Below are 27911 nucleotides of genomic sequence, written 5' to 3'. Positions count from 1 at the left end.
ACTTCCACAGTCGGTCCGAGCTCAATGGACGCATTGCGCGTCGACACCATCAACTTGGTCTTCTCACCGTTTACCGCCAGACCCACTTTAGCAGATTCTCCTTCGACTTTTATAAAGGTATCAGTTACTTCTTTTACTGATCGACCCATGATGTCTATATCATCAGCATAAGCAAGTAACATGTGACTATTGGTGTAGATTGTGCCACTTCTTTTGACGTTTGCCTCTCGTATAACCTTTTCTAGCAGGATGTTGAAGAGGTCACACGAAAGGCTGTCTCCTTGTCTGAAACCTCTTTTGGTACCAAACTCTTCGGAGAGGTTCTTTCCTATTTTAACTGAGGACCTCGTGTCAGTTAAAGTCATTTTACAAAGCCGGATGAGCTTTGCGGGAATACCAAATTCAGACATAGCTTGGAATACCTTTGAGCGCAGCGGACTGTCGAAGGCTGCTTTATAATCGACAAAAAGGTGGTAGGTGTCGATCTGCATCTCTTGGGTCTTCTCCAGGATTTGCCGCAGGGTAAATATCTGGTCAATGGTGGACTCGTTGTCTCGTTGACCATTGGCTTTAGTCGTTCGCACAATATCCCTGACACGATCTTGTAGGCAATAGGGAGTAGACTTATGCCCCTATAGTTAGAGCATATAGTCTTATCTCCCTTCTTGTGGACGGGGCACAGGATACTCAGGTTCCAATCGTCGGGTACTCGTTCTTCCTGCCAGATGGCGCTAACTAGCTGATGAATACACCTTATCAGCGTGTCGCCTCCGGTTTTGAACAGCTCGGCTGGTAAGCCATCGGCCCCTGCTGCCTTATTATTCTTCAGCCGATTTATTGCTGTCTTTACCTCATCTTGGCTGGGCGGTATACATTCAATACCATCTTCTGGGATTGGGACTGTGGTATCTTCGTCGTCTTCGCTGCTATTGGATACCAACAGATTTGAAAAATGTTCTTTCCATATCCTGAGTACACTATCTGTATCAGTTACCAAATTACCTTGCTGGTCTCTACAGGAGGATGTGCCTGTACCAAAGCCATCAGTTTGATGCTTGACTCTTTGGTAGAATTTTCGGACTTCATTCTGGCTCCTGTACATCTCGATTTTTTCACACTCCCGCTTTTCCATCTCTCTCTTTTTCCTGCGGAAAAGACGTTTCTCCTCTCTCCTTTTCTCCCTGTATCTCTCTCGTGCGCTACGCGTTGCTACGGATTGTAAAGTAGCCTTATATGCCGCATTTTTCTCTTCGGTGGCAGCACGACACTCCTCATCATACCATGGATTCCTTGGTGGAGGTCTCTGGTATCCAAGTATGGATTTTGCGGCTGTTTGCATGGAGTGGGCAATGCTTTGCCACTGCGCTGATATGTTATCGGGATGAGGAGGGCTTTGATTAAGCAATTGGGCTAGTTGAGTGGAATATGCTGTGGCTATCTGTTGTGATTGCAGCTTACCGATGTCTAACTTTCGTGTTGTGTCTGTTCGTACTTTGTTTGCTACGTTTAAGCGGGTGCGTACCTTTGCTGCAACAAGGTAGTGGTCCGAATCAATGTTTGCGCCTCGGAACGATCGTACATCCAACACGCTCGATGAATGTCTTCCATCTATCACAACATGATCAATTTGGTTTCTTGTTTTCTGATCTGGAGACAGCCAGGTGCCCTTATGAATATCGAGATGATTAAATCTGGTACTGCTAACTACCATGTTTTTTGCAGCTGCAAAGTCTATCAGTCTCATACCATTGTCAGATGTTTCACTGTGGAGACTGAATTTCCCGACTGTTGGGCCAAAGATATTCTCCTTTCCAATTTTGGCATTAAAATCGCCTAGAATGATTTTAATGTCATGGGCAGGGCAACGGTCATATGTTTCTTCTAAGCGCTCGTAAAATATATCTTTGGTCTGTTCATCCTTTTCTTCAGTGGGAGCATGAGCGCAAATAAAGCTGATGTTGAAGAATTTAGCTTTTATTCGAATTGCAGCAAGTCTTTCATTCACTGGAGTGAAGCTGGATACAAGATGTTTTAGTCTCCGACTAACTACGAATCCACAACCAAACTCATGCTTTACGTCATGGCAGCTATAATACAGTGCGTCACCTTTAGGTGTTGTTGTGACGCCTTTCCCAATCCATCGTATTTCCTGTATGGCAGTAATATCGGTCTTGTACTTTTCAAGTACGTCTGCCAATGCGAAGACTGCACCTTCTCTATAAAGAGTGCGAACATTCCAGGTACAGATTCGCAGATCATGGTCCTTAAAACGTTTGCGGGGTTCGTCAACTTTAGAGGGGTTTGTTTTTCTTTTCTTTCGTTTTTTCATAGTAGGCTGTTTTTTCTAGGGGAGGGTTACTAACCCGACGCCCAAACCCAAGTTTTTAACGTTCTTATGGGTGAACGCGCGGCACATGTTAGCTCACTACCTTTAACGGGTGTTAAAGGCAGTTCCCCAGGTGACACCACGGGGAGGTCAGTGTCCACTTGGGATGAAAGAGGGACCAAGATAAATCCTGGGCTTTGCCATGTTAAAACCGGTCAGGACCGTTCCTTGGTATCTTCCATCCCCTACGTCACCCAAAAGTGACTAGTTTTTATATTTCCTTTTAAATGGAAGTTGGTGTATTTGCTAACGCTCACCTGCATTTTCCTATTAATTTCGCAACGATAGTAAACAAAGATGGGGAACAATATCGATGGAATTAGGATGTTTATGGCAGCCTTAAGTCGGTGAATAGATAGGTCAGGTTATAGAATATGCAGCTGGCGTTTCTTTTAAACAGCCACTTTACTCGGAGACCAGTGGTCCATTGTGCTCATCGTGAAAAGAGACAAAAGTATAGGAGGGGAACCGGAATAGTGGAAGAAGGCGAGGAGGGAAAAAGAAACTTGGTTTATGAACTTGTTAAGTCTAGGAAGACCCGCCAGGTAAGGCATCTGTAATATCTTAACAAGGCCGCAGGATCTGGGGAAGAGAAGTAAGAGAGGGATGCAATCTCATGAACACCAAGCAGCCTGTGTCTTTTGATTGTCAAGCTAAGACACCGAAAAAAATGTGATCCAGTCTCTTCTACATCTTCACATAGCCTGCAGTAGTCCTCCCACTTACCTGTCACAGATTTAATGCTGCAATGACTCCAACAACAATTCTGATCTCTGATTTGCGAAGTAAGAGTAGGGACGCAGTTTTTCGCCCTGAGATTGCTGTCCATATTGGCTTCGATACCATGCATCCAGGTATGTTGTTGTTGTAACAGTGTTTGTTATTATGTTTGTATGTTCGTTCTTTTGTTCAATCTGGCTCTGGGTCTATCTCCAGTTCCAGGAAAATGGCTGCTTCGATGGGATGTAACCACAGATCCACTGGAGTTAGATGAGTAGGGTTGGCTGGGCAGTTGAAAAGGTGTTTTGTGTCATGCAGGTCCATGCCACATACTGGGCAGATGTCTTGCACGGCGCGGTCGATTTCCGCCCAATAAGAATTTAGGCTACTGCAATATCCCGAGCGTAATTGAGCCAAAACTACTCTAGTTTGTCGTGGCAGCTGACGCTCCTCAGCTGCAATAGATGGGGGATGTATTTCGAGGACTTTATTCACACTATAAGTCCCAATTTACATTGGGCGAGTTTACTTGCGGCAATTGTCATTTTGTAGGAGAGAGAGGTGAGGCATATGGTAACCCTTTGCCTCTCAGCACCATCTCTCACCAACAAACTGACAATTGCCGCAAGTAAACTCGCCTAATGTAAATTGGGACATATAACTGCTTAAGGCCTTGGCAACTGCATCCGTGTGAATACTATTGAAACCTGCTTGATACGCTTGTTGATCTAGGGGTTCTGTATCGTTGGACCTCTCCCTCTAGAGCATGGATATCCTTCCTGATCTGCCTGTATGTGCCGGGCCTACCTACAAGATGATGATTGGGATGGCTAACACGGTAACATCCAAGCAGGTACTGCAACGAAAGCATCTCATTGTGTTGCTTAAATGGAAGAATCTTGGCTTCCTCATGTAGATGGTCCACTGAAGATTTGAGGAGGCACCCTGTTGCTGTTTTCAGGGCGGCATTCTGGCAAGTTTGAATCTTTTTCCAATTCGTATCACATAATCTCGGGGACCAGACTGGCGCTGCATAGCTTACCACAGACCGACCTATCGCGTTATATGTGGTCAACAAGGTTTCTTTATCTGCACCCCAAGTGCTGCCGGCTAGGGACTTGAGGACCTTGTTTCTACTCTTCAGTTTGTCGCAGATAGCTGTGGCGTGCGCGCACGACGTGAAAGTAGTGTCGAATGTGACCCCTAAAATTTTGGGGCAGTTTGTGGTCGGAATTCTGCTACCGTCGACCACAACATTCAGTTCTCTTCCAAACTGCGCTGTCCATGTGGTGAACAGAGTGGCTGTTGCTTTTGTGGCTGAAATCTGCATATTCCTCGAATGGAAAAAGGTGGTAAGATCGGTTAAATAGTTGTTCAGTCTCTCACAGATGTCATCAGGATAGGTACCCGACGCCAGGATCGTGCAATCGTCCGCATACGTTACGATCTCGATGCCGTCTGGAGGGGGCGGAATACAGGAGAGGAAGAGAATTCCACGTACGACTGGCGTCCACACATATAATTGACTATCCAACGTTTCAAGCTTGGCCGGAGTGTTGTCTGCTCAATGTCCTCAAACAGCGTGGAGTGCTTGACTGTATCAAAGGCTTTTAATAAGTCAAGCGCCACCATCACTGTTCTATCGCACGGCCGTCTCTGGTTGAGTCCTTGACAAATATGTGTGGTAATAGCGTGCAGAGCAGTTGTCGTGCTGTGCTGCTTACGTAATCCATGCTGATGATCGGCAACTCGATAGCTATTTCTGATACTGGGAAGGTCTAAGGCCTCAAGGGTCTTTGCTACGGGCGACAAAAGCGAAATCGGCCTGTACGATCCACTTTTGCTGGCATCCTTGCCGGGCTTCCGTAGTGGGACCACCCTGCCCATTTTCCAGACTTCGGGAACAATGAGGGTGGATAGCGACAAGTTGAGAACTTTAGTGAGATACTCCACTCCCGGCTCATCCAGCTGCTTCAGCATTACCATGGAGATTCCATTAGGGCCCAACGCTTTGTATGATTTAGCGTTCCTGAAGGCATTGGCAACATCATCCATTGTAAACTGTGGTGGTTTCTCCTTGGCAGGAAGAGATCTGATGCGACGTAATACTCTTCTCTTCGCCCTGTCACTCTCGGGGTGCTCGACAAACTGTCGATTGAAATAACTTGCGCACCTCTTCGGGTCAGTCAACGTCACGTCGCCAGACGTGACTGAGGTCCTATCTTCCCTTCTTCCAGCGTTCGAGAGTGACTTAACCGTTGCCCACAATTCACCTATACCGGCTCCAATGTTGCAACTCTCCAGATGCTTTAACCACTGGTTCCGCTTGTGCTCGGCGACCATCCTGTTAACTTCCAGTGTCAGCTCCCTGACTCTGGGGTCATTGGGGTTGGTTCGGCGAAGCTAACCAACCAACCCGTCGCCTCTGCTGGGAAGTTTGGTCTTACTTCGGGTATTCGACCAGCAGGGATATGACGAGCGGCTGCAGCAGTGATGATATCTCGAAACATCCTTTCCGCTACCCGAACATCAGAAGGATTGGGCAGTTCTCTGAAGCGGTGATTGGTGAAGTCTCTGAAACCCGGCCAATCAGCTTTCTTATGATTGACGAATGTGCGGCGTTCAGAGGTAATGAAATCGGGTGGTCTGCTAATGGAGACAATTATGGGGAAATGGTCTGATCCAAGGGAAATGACGGGTTGCCCGGTAACGTCATTTGTCAGACCAGGTGACACGATGGTTATGACCGTGCAAAACGTAGAGCTGTCAATCTGCTCAGCCAGCGCACCTCTCTGGTCGTTTCCGAGGGCCGAATGCCACATCTCATGATGCGCATTAAAGACCCCCAGAACCAGACGATTATGACCTTCCAAAAGCGGACTAATGTTAGGCACGTAATCTGAGATACAGCTATTTCTCGGCGGGATGTATACGTTCAGCAACTCTATCTCGGCAGTTCCACACCTGACTGCTACCCCCATTCATTCCATGTACGGGTCATTAGAGACAGGCTCAAGCGAGATAGGTCTGTATTGGACAGACTGGTGCAATAGGAAAGCTAATCCCCCACCTCCACTTCTGGTGCGATCTTTCCTTAGCACATTGTAACCATCACAATGTTGTAAGCTACAGTTGTTGTTGAGCTTGGTTTCTTGCACCGCAGCGACCTTGATGTTCTTCCGACTCATGAAATCTACTATTTCCTCGATCTTAACTCGGAGTCCATTGCAATTAAATTGCAAAAAGGATGCATTCTTTGGGATTGGGACAACAACGGCTGGTGTTAGAGGCTGCGCGTGCGGTTGTTTCGAGGGGACTGCGTGGGAGTTTCGTAATCCGACGACGACTCACTGGGGACTGTGTTCACGCAGCATGCAGCAACATAGTCCTTGTCGTAGTCCCTCACGTGGACAAGTCCAGAGCAACCCCTTAGATGCACCCACTCCTGACATCTATTGCATCTCACCGAAGGTTGGATGTGGGTGAAGATGAGGATGTGACAAACTGAGCACAGATATATTGGTCCTGGGTTTTCCTCCGTCCCGCCACGGACCAAAAGAATTCGGAGCAAGCATTCCGAAATATGCTGCTCCCAACACAAAAAACGAAACAAATACAAACATATGTAGTATAGTATTTGTCGACATGTCTTTCTGAAGACTTTTCTGGCTTTTAAGTATGGTGGACTCCAAAGGTATGAAATTACATTGCTATTGGCTGATTATGTAATTGATCAAATACTTAATTAATTCCCCTGTATGTGACATGTACTGTTGTCTCTTCTTTCATCTGAGTGAGCAATACGATGTAACACGTACCACTTGCTCTTAAGCAAGAAACAAATTGTTGTTGTCCAAGAGCTCACAATTGATAAGTTAAGGCTGCCTGAATGGGATAGGTTATTTGTAATTCTGTTGTTTTGGCTATATGTCATAATACTATTTCTATAATTGCCGTTTGGATATTAAATTGACAAAGGGTATAGTTCCCATAGTGATTCCACAACTTTGGACAAGAATGCATTTAAAATTCTCAAGGTCAGTTTCACCTCATCTTACATGTATTTTATGGTTGTAATGCCGAATAATTTAAAATTGAGTTTGTCTTATTTTAACAAAGAAACGAAACAAAACAGCACACCTTGATTAGTTAAATACTATCTACAACAAAATAGTTACAAATTACAACAACAACAACAACAATATGTACTTATGTGTGTTTTAAACAAATGTAATTTTAAGTTTTGAATTTTCAACTCAAAATCACTTTGAAAAATGCTTCCTTAAAATCAAAAACAGCAAACAAATAAAATATAAAAAAGCAACACAAAAAACACATCGAAAATAAAACCAACACTAATTTTCCCATTTTCCTCTCTACCAACAAACACACACCAAAGCAAAAAATAAAATTAAAATATTTTTTTTAATAAAAAAATTAAATATTTTTTCCAAAATAAAAAAAATATTTTGTAGTTAGGCAAGAATTACGAAAATAATAAATATATTGAAGTCAACAAAACAAAAACCCAACAACAAATTTTAATTAATAAAATATTTACAAAAAAACGATGTTTTTAATTTTAATTATCTTTTTTTCTGTTTTAAATAAAAATATTCACAATCTTAAACAAATAAAAATTAAAACCAAACTTGTCTTGTGTTTTTTCCAAAATGGTTTCAATACTCAAAAAATATTCACAAACAAAAAATATTGAAATAAAATATGTGAGAATATCCTCCTATTCTACAATAAATATCTAAAATAATGTTAAATTTGGTTTTTAATATTTCAATTTACAACTTTTCATGCTACTACTTGAAGTATCCCATTAAAATTTTCTAATATCAAAATATTTTTCTCCCCCCGTAACTATTAACCAAACAAATTGAAACCACAGATCCAATTTTATTGATTCCCCCGAAATAAAAGTATTAAATGAATACCATATAAAATTCCGAAAATTTATTAATTATATTATTGCATAAGCAACAACCAACACAGTTCAACAACAACCACATGATTGCTATTTGAAAAAAAATAAAAATTTAATAATTAAAAATGTGAAAGTCTTTGTTTTTTTTCAATGGATTAGTTTTCTTTGATAACTTTAATAGACGGAAAATGTTGCAGGTTAACGAAGAGGTAAAATTAAGGAACTAACTACAATTGGTCTGTTCCGGTAAAACCGGCAAAATAGTAAATGTTGTAAACTGTTCCCATATGAAATGTGTGGTGTCCGAAGTAAAGGAACGCTTTTCGAGTAAAAGGTGAAAAAACTTTAAAGATTCTTGCACGTAAAGGAACAGATCTAATGTCAAGGTGAGTAAATGGATAGTTTAATATATTTTAAAAGAAGTGTGGATGACATGTGGACGGACATTGTCACAAATATGTATATAATAATCCATGGCCCAATAAAGAAGGTCATCCAATCGACAAATTCACCAAAAAATACAACTCTGCACCTTCATTTGCTGTCAAAAGTTGTTGTTGCTGCGAATAAAAACTATTTCGTTTTAATTTTGTTATTATTAAAACTGTTTATTTATATTTGGTTTTATTTATATGACACAACAATAAACGCCACAAAACACAAAGATAACTGTAGACAAATGTTTTATTCGCGATATTTCAAAAGAATTTTAACATTTGGTGGAAATAACCAAAATTTGTTTTGATAATTTTGCTATGGGTAATACGGCGTTTATATTATAGTTTTTTGCAGGGTTAACCTTCTTTACGAGGATTTATTTGAAGTATATACAATGGAAATGACATTTGAAACCCAGACCCACTGGGTTAACCTTGTTATATATAAACGGCCTATAACTATGTTTTTTTTTGTTCAATTTCAAACTACGACAATATATTTTGACAGGAAATGGAGGTATCAGCTTGTCTTATTGGATGACCTTCTATTTGGATCATGTAATAATCGTTTGTCTTTAATCGAAACAGAATTAAAAAAAATCTATCTGAAAAACGATGGTGAACTAACTGTCAAAGTCCAAATTTCGATTTTAACGAAAAAATTTAATGTTCTTTGTCAAAAAAACGGGCTAAAAATTAAAAAATATCTGTCTCGATTAAAGACTAGCTTATTATGTATTTAATAAGCTCATCAAACCATATGAAAATCCGTAAATTCGTTTTTGAGATATCGTTGGCATCGACTTCAAAATTACCATTTCGAGAAACATCCCAGCAAAAAGTTTGCATCCGCGGATACAGTTAAATCACTAGAACAATTGCCGCTGGAGTACATCTTTTCCTATGAATTCACCTATGAATTTTACAAGAGAGCGCGCAGCTAGGATGCACTCCATTTTGCTTCCACGGCACACAGCTAGGATGCACTCCATTTTCGATCCAAATCACAGCGTTTGATGTAGTGTTTTGGATTGAATTTAAATGCAGTCTAAAGATGCTATAAAATGCAAGCCATTGAAAATATCCCAAAATAAATAAAATACATTGCTTATTCGTGTAAACAAGAATATTAACTTTATTACACTAATACAAATTATAAAAACTCTCCATTAAATTTGATCATAACTGAGTTTCCTTCCTCTGCTCTGCTTTTTGTGACACCGTAACTGATATTGCTTCATCATCCAAATGGTTTTTCATTTTTCCTCCTACTTCCGTTCAGATTTCCAAAAAACTCCAACTCCACTTCAAAAATAATTTGCGTCTCTCTGAATTGCAGCAATGTTCATAACTTTAGTTTGTATTTCTTTTTTTATAAAACAAATTCTTAGAATTTTAACACTCTTTCTTTTGTTCAAAAAAAGCTGTGTTCCTTTACTTACCTGAGGTTACCATTTTTAACCTGCAAAGCGTTCCTTAACCCCGAATACACGCAGAGAAAAAAATATGTTTGATCCAACAATATTCCAAGAGCAAAATATGTATTGTTAACATATTTTTGGATTCCTCATGTAGTATTGTAAATCCAAAAATAGTTTGTGTCAACTGAACAATATTTCTCTCTTTTCTTCGAAAATTTGTTTCTCTTCTCTCGCTATTCGATGCCGTGTTGAAAAAACAATTTTGGTGAGTTGTGGTGTGTTTGTATGACATGCTGCCTTTACCTTTGTTTTTGTGTGTATGTACTTGTGAGAATCTTGTTTTTATTTGTTTCTGTTTTGTTTCATTCTTCTTTCCTTTTCATGTTTGTTATGGTGTTTAATTATTCCTTATGTTGTGGTGGGTTCTTGTGGCTTTTTGTTTGGCTTTGTTGTCAGCCAATGCAGCAAACCATGTATTGTGTTCATCAATGATTGCAATATTATACGCGACATTTATATCCAAGTTATGCGAAAAGTGTATATGAGAAGTATATGCACTCAAATCAAAAATTTCTGGGCTGGTTTTCTGTATTGACAATACTTTTTGTAAACAAAATTAGATTATGATAGTTCCTACAATCGGTATTGTTAACGATTTTAACAATATTGCGGAAATTCGAAAGTTGTTTTTGTTTTCTATGCTTGGAACAAAAGATGGTATTTTTGGATTTGGATTACAATGTTTGAACAAAACAAATACATTTTTGGAACCAAAAAATATATTTTTGTTCCAACAAAAGCGAAAAATATTTTTTCTGTGCGTGTAGTGGCAAAACTGGAAGCAATTTTTAAGAGAGTGAGAGTTGAGAGAGAGCGAAAATGGCTTTCTCTTCTACCACAGGCTACCAGCAAAATTTCCGCAGGTAAAAAATTGCAGAACTGAGTTTTCGACTTTTGTTTGACGATAATTTCACAATTAAAAAGAAAATGGACGAAAAACAGAAGAAAAAGTCGAACGCTGACTAAATTAAAAACTGTGAAATAAAAGACGAAAATTGATTTTTTATGTTTCTTTTTGACATTGCAAATATTATTTTTGATAAAAATAATAGCTTTGTTCCTTTACCTGCCTGAGGTTACCATTTCTTACCATTTTTAACCTGCAAAGCGTTCCTTTACTTTAACAATCATACAATTTATATGAGACCAGTTCACCACTTTTACCATTTTTTGCCACTGTTACCATTTTTTAAAGTAAAGGAACAGACCAAATATGGTCATATTTTTGACTATAAGTTTTGATATATAAATGATTATAATTTTGTTATACCCTCAGCCTTTAGGCTATGAAGGGTATATACACTTTCATACGGGCAAAATGTGCCTCATCGAAATAATGGTTTTAGACCCCAAGTATGTTTGGACGAAATGTGTTTCAGACAATTTGGAGTCGATTGAACAATGTCCGTCCGTCTGTCTATCTGTCTGTCTGTCTGGCTGGCTGGAGCGCACGATAACTCTCGAACGGATAAACCGATTCGGTTCAAATTTTGGCTTTCGTAATATTTTACCCAAACTTAGTTTAAGTTCGAAGATGGGCTATATCGGTCCACTCCTTCCAGTACCTCCCCCACAAAAGTTCGAAAATGTTCGGAAAATTTGTGCGCACGATAACTCTTGAAGGGAGTAACCGATTTGGTCCATACTGTGCCCATCGTGGAGCGTGTACCAGACTTAGATAAGGTTTCAATATGGACTCAATCGGTCCACTCCTTGGGGTACCTCCCACACAAAATTTCGGAAAAGTTCAGTTTAGGGCCAGCTCTCGAATCGCTTTGATTTTTGTTTTAGCAGCTTGTATTCACTGCCCTCCATACGATGGTACAAGTTTCAGCAGGGGCAAAACCATACTTCCCGAGAGAATAGCCTGAAAGTTGCAAAAAAAACCCTATGACACCGTGTGAGGTGGTTGAAGCGCAAGATAACTCTCGAACGGAACTGCCGATTCGGTCCAAAATTTGGCCTTAGTAATATTTTGTCCAAACATAGTTTAAGTTTGAAGATAAGCCATATCGGTTTACTCTTTCAGGTACCTCCCCCACAACAGTTCAAAAATGTTCGGAAAAATTGTTCGTACGGTAACTCTTGAAGGTAGTTGCCAAATTGGTCTATACTTTACACATCCTAACACATCTACCAGATATAGATCAGGTTCAAATATGGACTATATTTTTCCACTCCATCCCGTACCTCCCACACAAAATTTCGGATAAGTTCACTTTAAGACCTGCTATGGAATCACTTTGATTTTTGTTGAGACAACTTGCATTCGTTGCCTCAATTACGATGGTAAAAGTGTTTTTAGGGGCAAGTCCATACTTCTTGAGCAAACAGCCTGAAGAGTGTAAAAACATCCTAAGGCACCATATGTTGTGGCTGGAGATCCACTTCCATAACGGTCAATGTCGATCCATTCCTTTTAGTATCTCCTCCGCAAAACTTTTGAACTTTAATCCTAATCATACGTATTTTGGGATTTTTTTTTAATATACACAGGCTGAGGGTATATCTCTGTCGGCAAAGCCGACTGATACTTTTTTACTTGTTTTATTTTTTTTTTTTTTTTGAGAATTTACAAAATTTCTAAAATGTGACGAAGCTGCCCCACCCATACAAGAAAGAAACAAATTTTCTATTCAGTAATCAAAAATGAATCTAAAATTTACAAAAAGAAACAGATTCTAGCAGTTAATTGAATTAGGTACCTTGAATTTAGGTACAAACAACTATATATGTTTAGCGCAATATTCGATTTTAACTTCACATTATTGTGTGGTATATCTATGGCTTACAAAAATTAAGTTAAACCTGAGAAATTTCTCACATTAACCCACCACACCCCTTTCGTGGCGTGGCCACCCCACCCTCTACATAGTTCATAACATGGTATAATAAAGTAGTGGTAGGCCAGGGGCTCAATTCTGTTTCTATGAAAATGTGAAATGAAAACTTTATCTCTGCTCCTTTACGTGCAAGAATCTTCAAGTTTTACCACTTTTCACTCGAAAAGCGTTCCTTTACTTTAGACACCATACAATTCATATGAGTGCAGTTTACAACTTATACTACTTTTGCCGGTTTTACCACTTTCAAAAGTAAAGGAACAGACCATTTTATAAAAGAGAAAACTGTCAAATGAAAAAAATTATAAAGGAAATATTTTTCATTTCAAATTTTCATAGAACAAGAATCCAGCCCCAGGTATGAAAATCGCTGAAAAATATAACCCTGCAGCCATGGCTTAAAACGTCAAACCGCATGGTACAGCAATAAAAGGTGTGGTGTGTACAAGTTCAGCAACTTCTTGTAATCGGCTAAGGTTTTTTTGTAATGTACTGTAGAGTAAACGAACAACATTCAGTACCAATTTGAACAAATTTTGAGTAAACGAACACACATAAAGATAGATATATCTGTTAGCTAGGTTTCAGAATATTGTTACTAGAACAGTGTTCCAAAATAGCAAAAGTTGTACCCAAACCTAGACAGCAAAAATGTCATTCTTTTATCTTCTACTTGACAAGTTTGGCTGATCTACCATCGTGATTGCTGGCATCCGATATGCAGATAAATTTCAGCTAGAACTTTTACAAAATTTGTATTTTTAATTAATTAAATTGTAATTAATTAATATGCACATTTGACAAATCGTTCTTTCGCAAGTATTACTATTATAAAATTAACTATTTAATTTTGCCACGCGAATAAAAATCGTTTGAACTTGTTTTTAATTTTAAGACATAGCGTTACAGCAGAATTATTTTATTGGAACAATTCACCGATGCATCTACCTTTATTATTGCATAATGTCAACAACAATAAAAAATGTCAACCCTGCTTTTGACAGAATAGGTCATAATAAGAAAAAAATTGTATTCAGCTGTTAGCTGTGGACTACCTTGTACTTTTTTCTACCAATGATAGGAAGGTTTAAATTCATAAAGTAGAATATAAAAATATTATGGGCCATTATTATACATATGTGTTCTTTTACTATATGATGGATTTGAAAACGCAAAATAAACCAATTTGGAGGCATTAAATATATAATATTAGCATTGAATGTTATTGCTAAGAAGCTCCTCTTTGAAATTCAATCATCACTTATAACTTTAGGTTAACCGGGACGCTATAAATCTGTTCCGTAAATCCAAAATATAACAAAAGAAGACTTATAATAATGGAGGTATAAATAAAACATAACAAAAGGAAAGATAACGCTATTGCTCTGTTCTAGAACCTGCAAAAAGCTACTATTTTGTACTACGATAACATTTTTTCCTTTATGTTATCGGGATAAATAGTAAAAATTAGTAGATTCTTGCAGTGCTGGAACAGACTGTATATTTTTCTTATTGAGATTGTATTTAAAATTCATGAAATTGATTCAAATGTTGAAGAAAGGTATTGAATTGTACTTAGCATTCATAGAATTGGTCCTAATGCTGGAGAAAAGATCGGATGTTTCACGTGTTGTACTTATTACCAATTCTTGAAATTCCTTCAACTGCTGAAGATGAGAACTTTCACAACTTCATCTGAACCAATGCGAAAGATCCAGTAAAATATTGGCATCGCATGGAAAAACTTCTACAACATTTAGCTTGTTTTTTTTGTTCCTCAGCGTCTGTCGTTTCACCCATCATCCAAAATGCAATATTAAACATTTTCATTTCTTTTTGCCATCTAATGACCTTTAAACGATATTTGTTCATATTTTTGCAAATTGTAGAAATTCTTCGGGTGTAAATAAACAATTTTCACATATCTGTCAAAACAGCTCTTACAGATGTTGCCACATATCAAACATTTATTATTTTTTTTATCAATTACCAAGTATTTTTTAAAATGAATTTTAAAATGAATTTTTGATAACAAATATTTTTCGTTTTGGAAATATTAATTTAATTTAAAATAAAGTAGTGTTTTATAAAAAAATATGAATTTAATTATTGCAAAATTATTTGTGAATAAAATAACGGTATGGTAACACAAATTATATTTTCAAGGGTTCACAAAATGCGGCACTATAATTGATCAATATAAATAATTTAAAAAATAATGTTCAATATAAACATATGAAATGTTAGGATTCTACATGTTTCGTTTCACTCTATATTCGACGGAATTGAAAAAATACCCCTCCAAAAATTCTGAAAAAAAAACAATTCAACCAATTTGTCGAATATTTCAGCATGTTTACATTAGAACTTGCCGGGTAAACATCCTTTATGAAAATTTATACGTATACGCAATAGATTTGACAATGAAAAATCACTGGATTTACTAAATAGAGTTATATGTAAACGTACATTTGAAATCCAAACCCACAGGGTTAATCCGGATAAGTGTAACCGGTGTATTAGTTATTTTTGTTGTAATTTAATTACGTTACTACATTCACTAATCGTGTTCCTTTCAATCTTTTCCGGCTTCCTTTTAACTCTCATTCTGCTCACTCTGTTTTGACTCTCAAACCCAAACAAAAATTTGATATTTGTGTCTTTCGACATTAATAAGGGGGAAAATAACAAAATGATTATTTGTGGAAATATTTATTTGGATGAAATAAAAAAGTCCTTTATTTTGCAATGCGTTTTCTGTGAAATTAAATCAAAAGGGTACACTGAATTTACGAAGCATATAAAGAAAAAACACAAAACTCTAGATGGCAAAGATGTTTATCCTGACGACGATGAGCAGAAATTCAAACTTCAAGATCTGCAACCTGAGGATATTATTGTCTCACCAATTATTAAGCGAGAGGACGATATTTTGGACACCGACAATGAAGATGAGAAACCACTTTTACAAGTCAAACATGAATTGAAATTTATGGAAGAGGGGCCAAATGGAATGCAAATTGGCAATGAAACCGTAAGAGGACAACACATACTTGGTAAATCTAAGTTAGAGATAATTCATATGTACAATGTGTTTTCTAAATAGGGTATTGATCCCATGGATGTACTGGAAGGTGAAGTTAGTGATGATAAGGATCAAGATTATGTACCAGATAACGAATCTGACGACGACATTGACTCCTATGAAGTAGATGTGGACGAAAACAGTCAATCCGAATCTGAAAATGAGGAAATGCCCGTAACCGATAAGGTAATGTAATTAATTGTAAGCGCTTCCAAATCACAGTATTCATCTTAATTAAGTCATTTCCCCATAACAGTTTGTTCCAACATTTTTCCGTAAACAGCGTTTTTTGGAAAACTTTTTGGATTTTTACAAAGACCAACCTGTGCTATGGGATGTTAATAATTCAGATTTCGAAAATGAAATGAGACGCAAAGATGCGCAAAACGCTATTATTTTCGCCATGCAGAAGTTTAATATATTTATGAAAACATCCACACTAAACCAAGCATTGAATAGTGTCCATAAATATTGCGCTGTAATTAAGGACCACCTAGAATCGAAAAACACCAAAAAATTGCCTAAAATTACACTGGGTTATTACGAGAAATGTGACTTCCTCAAAGATTTACTGATCAAGAAAAATATAACGGGTGCTCAATTTACAGCTAAAGAAGTAAGTAAATTTAAAATGTTATACACATGATTGAAATATTCTATAGAAAATTATGTCTTCTCCCTTCTTCCACCAGAAGCCGTTGCAATTGGAGGAATGGAATGAAAAGACATCGACGTTTATTGATGTATATAGCACTTTTCCTATACTGTATAATGGCGACCATCCATCATATGGCGATGTTGATGGTAGACATCGAGCTTTAGAAGAGTTTTCCAGTATTCTCAAAGACCAGCACTGTATTGATTTCAATGAAGATATAACGTCTGCCATCGAACAACTGCAATCGTGGTACTACAAACTGAAACGACGTAAAGTAAACATAAATAGAAAATTGAACCAAATCGAAGAAAAATATTACAAGAAATGTTGTAACTTTTTGCCCAATGTACGAGTACATCATCGTTTTGTTTGCAGTGTATGCAAGGAAACATTCGTCCTCCAACATAAATTGCAAATCCATCTTTATAAAATTCATCAAATTGGTGATATGCCATTTGGTTGCGATCAATGTGAAAGGAGATTTGAATCGAAATTAGCTCTAAATATTCATAGACAAAGAACACATGTGGGCAAAACTTATGCTTGTAAATTTTGTGATAAAAAGTTTTCCGTTGAATCAGAGATGAAGGTACACAGCACAATTCATTCGACCGAGAAACGGCATGTCTGTGAATTATGTGGCAAAGCGTTTAGATTGAAAGTTCAACTTCGCAATCATGTTACAGCCATACACACAAAAATTAGAGCATTTAAATGCACCATGTGTCCAAAGGATTTCATTAAGAAACGAGACTTGACCGATCACATAAAATCACATTTAAACATAAGAGATAAAATTTGTGAGACATGTGGCAAAGGTTTCTCCAATTGTCACTCTTTGATCAGACACCGGCAAATTCATTCGGATGTAAAAAAATTCGCCTGTAAATTATGTGATGCGAAATTTCATCAGTTTGTCGGACTAAATGGTCATATGAAGCGAACACACAATATTATTAAGAAACCGACTTGAGTTTTTCTACTGTTTTTCATAGGTAGTTTCAAACTTTTAATATTTTAAATTAAAAATCTTTAAAAATAATTTTATTATATTAATGTTTTTTTTAAGTAGTAAGCAATCCCTTTTATTTATACTTTATATAAATCATGTTAAATAAACCCACCATACCATTGCTATCGAAAACGGTATCGTTTTGTAATGTTTCTGGATAGTTTTGCGGATATTTTGTTCGAAAACGACACACGAGAATGACATGAAAACGATTCATCCGCCGCTCAGTTTGACCTAATAAAAAGATTTCAGAATCACATTTGAATTAGGTCGAACTTTATCTTTAGTCATTTACCAGATATGACTTAAGTAAGAATGCCATGCTTCTTATGTGTCGAGGCCTTTAGGTCGAAAGATTGGGCATTATTGTTAAATAAAATAATTTGTTGCCATAAATGAACAATTAATTGCTCTGTTCCAGCACCTGCAAGAAGCTACTATTTTTTACTACGATAACATTTTTCCTTTATGTTATCGGAAAAAAATAGTAAAAATAAGTAGATTCTTGCAGTACTGGAACAGACAAAATATGTCATTTGTTACATTTTTTGTAATTCATTAGTTGACAAACTGTATGTATGTATCATGGTACAATTTACCAGGTAGTGGCATCGTAAAATTTTGAATATGTTATGTCAGAACTTTCTTTATGTTATTGGGGAAATTTCAACAAAAATATTTTTTATAAAGGGATTTGACTTTTCATATTCGATCAGCTGGTGTGATACCACTACCATGGTACAAATACACAGGTAGCCGCATCGGCAATTGTTGGCAACATAAGATGTCAAAATTTGACATCAATTCAATGCAATTGACACATTATGTTACCAACAGCTGGCATGATAATGCTACCTGTATTATTGTACCATGACCACTACCTGATAGTTCTGCCATGGTATGTGCTCTGTTCCAGAACCTGCAAGAATCTACTATTTTTTACTACGATAACATTTTTTCCTTTATGTTATCGGAAAAAATAGTAAAAATTAGTAGATTCTTGCAGTACTGGAACAAACCAATGTATGCAAGGCATGGTACAATAATACAGGTAGCATTATCATGCCAGCTGATGGTAACATAATGTGTCAACTGCATTGAATTGATGTCAAATTTTGACACCTTATGTTACCAACAGTTGCCGATGCGGCTACCTGTGTATTTGTACCATGATGCAAGGCGAACCCAAGCACATTTATAAAAGGTAGAGGTGACAATCATCTGGGTTTATACTTTTTTGTAAATTAAGTTTTTACTACTCAAGGCAAATTTAAAAAATTTGAAACTTTCTACCATAAACTACTTCGTTTCATCTCAAACGTGTAAAGGCCTCCACTCGCTATCAGTTTACCCGACAGCACTTATGTTAGTAGGTGTAAATTTTTGAAAGTTTGAAATTGTATGTGCATGTTGTTCAAGACTGTCAAAAATCAAAACTGTTTTGATTTCAAAATGACTTTTTTACAACCTCGTATCCTGTATGATATTTTGATGCGCTTTTTACCTAAGATTATATAAAATTGAATTAATTATAAAGTGATTAGATTAAAAAAGCTTTCCAAGTTTTTATTTTTCAGAAGTTTTTACAATTTTGAAGTCACTGTAAGCAGATATTTAACTGAAAACAAGGCATTGGACACCGATAACCAATTTTCCTTTATGATATCGAAAAAATAGTTAAAATTAATAGTTTCTTGCAGTTCTGGAACAGACCATAATTTTATTATAGTATTATTACAGATGTCGAATTCCAGTCCAATACTTTTGAAACCACGAAATGGGTAACCCTTTATATCATTTTATATTATATATAACTTTATTTCATATATCATAAAAATTAAAAGTAGTATTTAAATGAAATAAAATTTATTTTAGTCAGTAATAGGCAAAAGGTAATTTTTTCGTGTAACAGGAAATATTTTTTGAGATTTTTTTTTTTCATTTTATAGCAGTCTTTCAAAGTGGTTTGTGCGGAACCTTTTTTTATAACAAAATGGAATGAATGTTACTTTAGGCATTACTAGGCAAAAGTTCATTGATTCTCACTACCGGAAATCATCTTTGAGAAAAAATATCAAAAAGTCATAATCCTAACGTTCAGAAAATGAATAGTAATAAAAATTTAAGATGGAAAAGGAATGGTTTTGAATTCGTTGTTCGCCTGTCGAACGACATCCACGAATAAACCCGTTTAGGGGAATTTGAACAAAAACCCACATATGGTCTGTTCCTTTACTTTTGAAAACGGAAAGTAGTAAAACTTGAAGATTCTTGAACGTAAAGGAACAGAGCTATAATATACATATATGCATAGCGATCATAAATACTCACGTAGGAAGCTTCTCACGAGTGGGTTGCAGCTCACTTCTCGACCTATCACAAATGACAAGGGAGGAGCCAAAAGTGAAGAAGGGTTCACAAGTTGGAAAATTGAAAATAGTGCCGCATTTTGTGAACCCTTGAAAATGTAATTTGTGTTACCATACCGTTATTTTACTTACAAATAATTTTGCAATTATTAAATTCATAATTTTTTTTATAAAACACTACTTTATTTTAAACAAAATTAATATTTCTTAAACGAAAAACATTTGTTATCAAAAATCCACTTTAAAAATACTTGGTAATTGATAAAAAATTAATAAATGTTTGATATGTGGCAACATCTGTAACAGCTGTTTTTTGTTTTGACAGATATGTGAACATGTTTATTTACACCCGAAGAATTTCTGCAATTCGCAAAAATATGAGCAAATATCGTTTAAAGGTCATTGGATGGCAAAAAGAAATGAAAATGTTTAATATTGCATTTTGGATGATTGCCGAAACGACAAACGCTGAGGAATACAAAGAAAACCAAGCTAAATTTTGTAGAAGTTGTTTCATGCGATGCCAATATTTTACTGGATCTTTTGCATTGGTTCAGATGAAGTTGTGAAAGATCTCATCTTCAGCAGTTGAAGGAATTTCAAGAATTGGTAATAAGTACAACGCGTTAAACATCCGATCTTTTCTCCAGCATTAGGACCAATTTTATGAACGCTAAGTACAATTCGATTCCTTTCTTCAACATTTGAATCAATTTCATGAATTTTAAATACAATCTCAATAAGAAAAATATACAGTCTGTTCCAGCACTGTAAAGCCCTCGGCACATAAGGCCTCGGCACATACGGCGCGTTGAGCGTTGTGTTACAACAACCACATGAAAACTTCAAGAACAAACTTGGCATCACTTACACATTTTTCATATGGTTGTTGTTTTCAACGCGCAACGCGTCGCACAACGTACCGTATGTGCCGGGGGCTTTACGGTCCGTTTAGTGACACGTTACGACACGCGTTGTCCCAAAACAGTTAAATTATGTTTAACTTTAATGCGTCAGCCATGTTGTTGTTTTTCAATAAACTTGGCTTCACTTACACATTTTTCATGTGGTTGTTGTAACGCAACGCAGAACGCACCGTATGTGCCGAGCGCTTAAGAATCTACTAATTTTTACTATTTTCCCGATAACATAAAGGAAAAAATGTTATCGTAGTACAAAATAGTTGCGTTTTGCAGGTTCTGGAACAGAGCAATAGTGTTGTCTTTCTTTTTGTTATGTTTTTATTTATAATATTTTTATATTCTACTTTATGAATTTAAATCTTCCTATCATGGTAGAGTAATATACAAGGTAGGCCACAGCTAACAGCTGATTACAATTTTTTCTTATTATGGCCTATTCTGTCAAAATCAGGGTTGACATTTTTTATTGTCGTTGACATTATGCAATAATAAAGGTAGATGCACCGGTGAATTGTTCCAACAAAATAATTCTGCTGTAACGCTATATCTTAAAATTAAAAACAAGTTCAAACGATTTCTATTCGCGTGGCAAAGTTAAATATTTAAATTTTTAATAGTAATACTTGCGAAAGAACGATTTGAAAAGAATGACATTTTGTCGATAACATAAAGGAAAAATTGTCATCCTAGTAGGATTCTCGCAGGTTCTGAACAGTCATCAATAGTTTCGGCATTACATTAACACGTAACGTTAAAATGTAGTAAATTATATACGTTACTTCATTGACTAACGCGATTAATACAATCTTTTCCGGTTTCTTTTTTAACTCTCATTCTGTTCACTCTGTTTTGGACTCTCAAACCCAAACAAAAATTTGATATTTGTGTTTCTCAGACGTTACTAAGGGGAAAAATAACAAAATGATTATTTGCGGAAATATTTATTTGGATGAAATAAAAAAGTCATTTGTTTTGCAATGCGTTTTCTGTGAAATTATATCAAAAGGTTACACTGAATTTACGAAGCATATAAAGAAAAAACACAAAACTCTAGATGGCAAAGATGTTTATCCTGACGGCGATGAGCAGAAATTCAAACATCAAGATCTGCCAACTGAGGATGTTATTGCCTCACCAATTATTAAACAGGAGGACGATATTCTGGACAGCGACAATGAAGATGAAAAACCACTTTTACAAATCAAACATGAATTGAAATTTATAGAAGATGGGGCAAATGAAACGCAAATTGACAATAAAACCGTAAGAGGAAAGACAACACATACTTGGTAAATCTAAGTTGGAGATAATTCATATGTACATATAATGTGTTTTCTAAATAGGCTATTGATCCCATGGATTTACTGGAAGAAAACAACATTTTAGAATTCCCAAATGCCATGGAAGGTGAACTTAGTGATGATAAGGATCAAGATTATGTACCAGAATCTGACGACGACATTGACTCCTATGAAGTAGATGTGGACGAAAACAGTCAATCCGAATCTGAAAATGAGGAAATGCCCGTAACAGATAAGGTAATGTAATTAATTGTAAGCGCTTCCAAATCACAGTATTCATCTTAATTAAGCCATTTCCCCATTACAGTTTGTTCCAACATTTTTCCGTAAACAGCGTTTTTTGGAAAACTTTTTGGATTTTTACAAAGACCAACCTGTGCTATGGGATGTTAATAATTCAGATTTCGAAAATGAAATGAGACGCAAAGATGCGCAAAACGCTATAATTTTCGCCATGCAGAAGTTTAATATATTTATGAAAACATCCACACTAAACCAAGCATTGAATAGTGTTCATAAATATTGCGCTGTAATTAAGGACCAACTAGAGTCGAAAAACCCCAAGAAATTGCCAAAAATTACACTGGAATATTACAAAAAATGCGACTTTCTAAAAGATTTACTGATCAAGAAAAATATCACAGGATCTCAATTTATAGCAAAAGTAGTAAGTACTATATTCAAAATGTTAAACACATGATGGAAATAATGTATAGCGAGTATTGTCCTCTCCCTTTTTCCAGAGGCCATTGCAATTGAAGGAATGGGATGAAAAGACATCGACGTTTATTGATGTATTTAGCCGCTTTCCTATACTGTATAATGGCGACCATCCATCATATGGCGATGTTGATGGTAGACATCGAGCTTTAGAAGAGTTTTCCAGTATACTCAAAGGGCAGCACAGTATTGATTTCAATGAAGATACAATAACTTCTGCCATCGAACAACTGCAATCGTGGTACTACAAATTGAAACGACGTAATGTGAATCAAAATAGAAAATTGAGCAAGATTGACGAAAAATATTACAAGAAATGTCGTAACTTTTTGCCCAATGAACGTGTCCGTTATCGTTTTGTTTGCAATATATGCAAGAAAACGTTCATCCTCCGACATAAATTGCAAACCCATCTTTATAAAATTCATAAAATTGGTGATATGCCAATTGGTTGCGATCAGTGTGAAAAGAGATTTGAATCGAAATTTGCCCTAAATATTCATACACTAAGGGTACATGTGGGCAAAACTTATGCTTGTAAATATTGTGATAAAAAGTTTGCCATTGCATCAGAGTTGACGGTACACAGCACAATACATTCGAAGGAGAAGCGACATGTCTGTGAATTATGTGGCAAAGCGTTTAGACTGAAAGTTCAACTTCGCAATCATGTTACAGCCATACACACAAAAATTCGAGCATTTAAATGCACCATGTGTCCTAAGGATTTCTATTTTAAAAAAGACTTGACCTATCATATAAAATCACATTTAAATATAAAAGATAAAATCTGTGAGACATGCGGCAAAGGTTTTTCCAGTTGTCACTCTTTGATCAGACACCGGCAAATTCATTCTGAAGTGAAAAAATTCGCCTGTAAATTATGTGATGCGAAATTTCATCAGTTTGTCGGTTTAAATGGTCATATGAAAAGAACACACAATATTATTAAGAAACCAACTTGAGTTTTTCTTTAGGTAAAAAAAAACTACAAATTAATTGTAATAAAAATGCCGAAAATTCTTCAAGCCGCCAAAATGTTTGTTTACGTTTTCATACAATTTAAACGCGTTTTACATCTAACAAGTTTTATAAAATGTGTGTCATTTTAACTGTCAATTCCATAGAATATCTGTCAAGTAATTCGTAATTCCCAAGAACACCTGTTTTTAAATGCAAGCGCAAAATGCGTTTTTCATAATAACAAAAAAAATTGACCGTTTTATACCCCGTTTGCACAGGGTTTCAAATGTCAATTCCATATCGCAAACGTCAAATTGTATATCCTTATAAAAAGGGTGAACCTGGCAAAAAACTCTAACGCAAAATTACCACAGATTACAGGTAATTTGGCCTGTTCCCGTACTTTATAAAGTTGTAAAAGTCGTAAACGATTTTCATATAAATTTTGTGTACGGGAACGCAAAAATTTGCAAGTTCTCAGTCACAGAACTCTCCATGGCGGCCCCATTACAGGTCGGCTGACTTCCGTATTGTCAGTTGCTTTGTTTTCGTGCATGAAACTAGGGGTTCTTAAATCGAGTTCCATACTTTATGAAATTGCAGTCGATTTAATAACCTCTAGTTTCATGCACGAATACAAAGCAACTGACAATACGGAAGTCGGTCGTCCTCAGCCAAAATCAGCTGATTTCGATTTGAGCTGTCAAAATGCATATTTACCATTTGAATCCGCTGTGAGTAGAGAAATGTCAAACTGTAGAGAAACAGGTAGATGCATTAAAAAAAATAAAAAAACTTCATGCTGTACATTTCCTTTTTTGTATGAGAGTTTAATTTACAATAACTTATTTTGGCAGTTAAAGTTCGATCAGCTGGCATTTTCTGTTATGTAAAACAAGTAAGAAAAGCGTTAAGTTCGGACGGGCCGAACATTTTATACCCTCCACCACAAATTTCAGCCATTTCGGTGGATTAATGTGGCCACAACCTTCAAAATACCGAAATTCGGAAGGTAGTTCTATGGGGGCTATATGATGGCGTGGACCCATACCTACAAATTTCTGGGGGAAAGTTTTATACGCCTAAAGAAGACTAAATACCAAATTTCAGCCATCTCGGTGTGATAATGATGCTAAAACGTTCAAAATATCGAAAATCGGGAGATATTGTATTATGGGGGCTATATCAACACGTGGACCTATATAAACATTTTATGGTAGAAATGTTTCTTAGCCTCTAGAAACACAAAATACAAAGTTACAACCGATACTTTGGTTAAGTGGGTCTAATATATTCAAAATATATTAAAATGACGCGTACTTTATAAAGGGCCTTATGTGGGGGCTATACCAAAACGTGGACCTATATAACCCAACTTTGGTAGGAATGTTTTCTGGCCTCTGAAGACACAAAATACTAAATTACAACCAATTCTGTGGTAAAATGGGTCTAATACATTCAAAATATATTAAAATGACGCGTACTTTATATGGGGCCTTATATGTGGGCTATACCAAAACGTGGACCTATATAACCCAACTTTGGTAGGAATATTTTTTGGCCTCTGGAGACACAAAGTACCAAATTACAACCAATTCTGTGGTCAAATGGGTCTAATACATTCAAAATATATTAAAATGACGCGTACTTTATATGGGGCCTTATATGGGGGCTATACCAAAACGTGGACCTATATAACCCAACTTTGGTAGGAATATTTTTTGGCCTCTGGAGACACAAAGTACCAAATTACAACCAATTCGGTGGTAAAATGGGCCAAATATCTCAAAAATTCCTTAAAACGACGACGCATCACGCGTCATTTTGTATGGGGGCTATACGAAAGCGTGGACCTACATAGCCCACTTTCAATACCAAAAGTCCTACGTATATATCACAGTTTATACAGTTGGCCATTCAGAGTTCTGTTAACAACATTTGACAACAAACATAATAGATTGTTCATTATTGTGATTTGATTTCCTTTGTATTTTATGTATTTGACAGCAAACTAAATAGTCAGGGCTAACTAGTTTGGGCTGAATGGCCAACTGTATAAACTGTGGTATATATAACATATTTTCCCAAAATTTCATCAACCTACGTCAATCCGTTCGGACGCTAGAGTGATTTCCACAGACGGACGGACATGGCTATATCGATGTAGAATTGCACGCTGATCAAGAATATATATACTTTGTGGGGTCTACAATGATTATTTCCATGGTATAAGTAAAGAGGTAGATTTAAATGAAAAAATCTATAGAACCCTTGTTTTTCTTGAATTCCTAAAACTTCAAAATAAATGCAACAAGTGGGTTTGTTTACAATGCATTTTTGAGCATTTTATAAAAAACGCGAAAAATGAATGAAGAGTTAAGTTTTCTCCGCATAATCGAGTTGTGAATATGATAAACTGATTGTTTCAATGCAAATCTTACCAATTTCTTCCATACAAATGGTCTAAAAACAATTTTAAAAATCATTGAATTCGATTGTTTTTAAAATTGTTTGGCATATTATTCAAACACCACACACACATACAAAGTTTGTTTATATTGTTTTGAAGTTTTAGGCATACTCGAATGAAAAAATTTAAATTGGCATAAAGCTTTGGCTAACCTTTCTTATTAAACCATGATTATTTCGAGTAGTTACAAACGTAGTGACAAACTTAATATACCCCCATCCTATGGTGGAGGGTATAATAACTACGTTAACAACTTTTTCTCGGAACCTGAATTAACAGTAAAGACATTTGCCTCAAAAACAATTTTTCGCCTCTGTTTAAGAATTTTGACATTTCAAATCTTTGTTTTTCTTCGAATTCGCTTGGTGGAGGACCTGTAATTGGGCCATGGAACTCTCAAAAAATCTCTCCAAACTCGCTCTCTTTTGCTGGACAATTTTGTTATCGAAGAACATTCAGTAAAAATTTGTACGAATTGTACACATTTTTGGGTTATCGTACAGACCTATAGTATGCTGTGTTCCAGATAGTACGTTTCAAATGTCAATTCCTTTGCGTATACGTCAAATAAATCCTCATTAAGAAGGTCAACCCTGCAAAAGCCTATAATTAAACATGACCTAACATTTTTTACTACGATCAAAATGTTTCCTTTCTTTATTGGTCTGTTCAAGAATCTACTAATTTTTACTTTTTTTTCGATAAAATAAAGGAAAAAAATGTTATCGTACTAAAAAGTAGTAGATTGCAGGTTCTGGAACGGAGCATTTGTTACACTATGCAACACTGAAAATGCAAACAACTTTTAGTCTGCATTTTTTGAAAGTGCGCATCGAGACTACAAAAACCCAAGTTGGGCTTTGTCCTGTCTGATCCAGTTCGGATTTTATGGCCTCATCTAAACCGGGCTAAATCTACACTTTTTTGCATTTATCAGGCCTTTACCTCAGAAACGAATAGGAATTACGCCTTGCTGTCTTTAGCAATATTGTAGCCCCAAACTAGTAGAACTTATCTTTTGAAAAAACCACATAAGAAAAACTCCATCTAGGGCATCGAAACCTATAAAATATAGAAAATTTTACATGATTGCTGAAATTCTGGTCAATATCGACTAAACTATTGGGAGCTGAACCAAGTAACCTTTTGCAAAAATCTTCCAAATAAAGTTCTCCACAATTCTTTAGAACATTGTGAAACTCTAAAATGCTTACTTCATGTTGGTATTTTACATCATATCTTTTACAACACGTATTTCAAACACAGTTCACACCAACAGTTTATTCTCGCATTTCGGATTTCACTGCATTATTGACATTTTCATTAAACCGTCAGTGAAAAATGTACTGAAAACAAAGGCACAGAGGCATTTTACAACAATGTTCTGAAGAGTTGTGTATTACATTCCAGGGAATATTTTTTTCAAAAGAAAATATTCAGAAAAAAATAACGGTTTTGGATATACGGTGTGAAATGTGTAAAAATGGTGAAATTTTTGTATATATTTTGAAATTTGAGGCAATAAATGTAGTTTTTCGAGTTCATTATTTCTCCTAATATTTTATTCTTGTCCTTATCTACAAATTTGCTTCGGAGTTCAGAAGAAG

General features: G+C 36.2%; 1 protein-coding gene across 1 annotated transcript; it reads left to right on the top strand.

Annotated features, from left to right (window-relative positions):
* Positions 1–15446: 15446 nt before the first annotated feature.
* On the top strand, positions 15447–23909 carry LOC141406130 (uncharacterized). Its single transcript, XM_073991239.1, has 8 exons — positions 15447–15837; positions 15910–16074; positions 16145–16504; positions 16581–17516; positions 21730–22113; positions 22194–22388; positions 22459–22818; positions 22895–23909. Exons 1-8 carry the CDS (start codon positions 15496–15498, stop codon positions 23834–23836), a joined length of 3684 nt encoding a protein of 1227 aa, XP_073847340.1. The 5' UTR covers positions 15447–15495; the 3' UTR covers positions 23837–23909.
* Positions 23910–27911: the final 4002 nt, after the last annotated feature.

Source organism: Musca autumnalis, unplaced genomic scaffold, assembly GCF_047663935.1.
Source record: "Musca autumnalis isolate F117 unplaced genomic scaffold, ASM4766393v1 scaffold_5, whole genome shotgun sequence".
NCBI classification, from domain to species: Eukaryota; Metazoa; Arthropoda; class Insecta; order Diptera; family Muscidae; genus Musca; species Musca autumnalis.
This window is presented reverse-complemented; position numbering and strand designations above follow the sequence as displayed.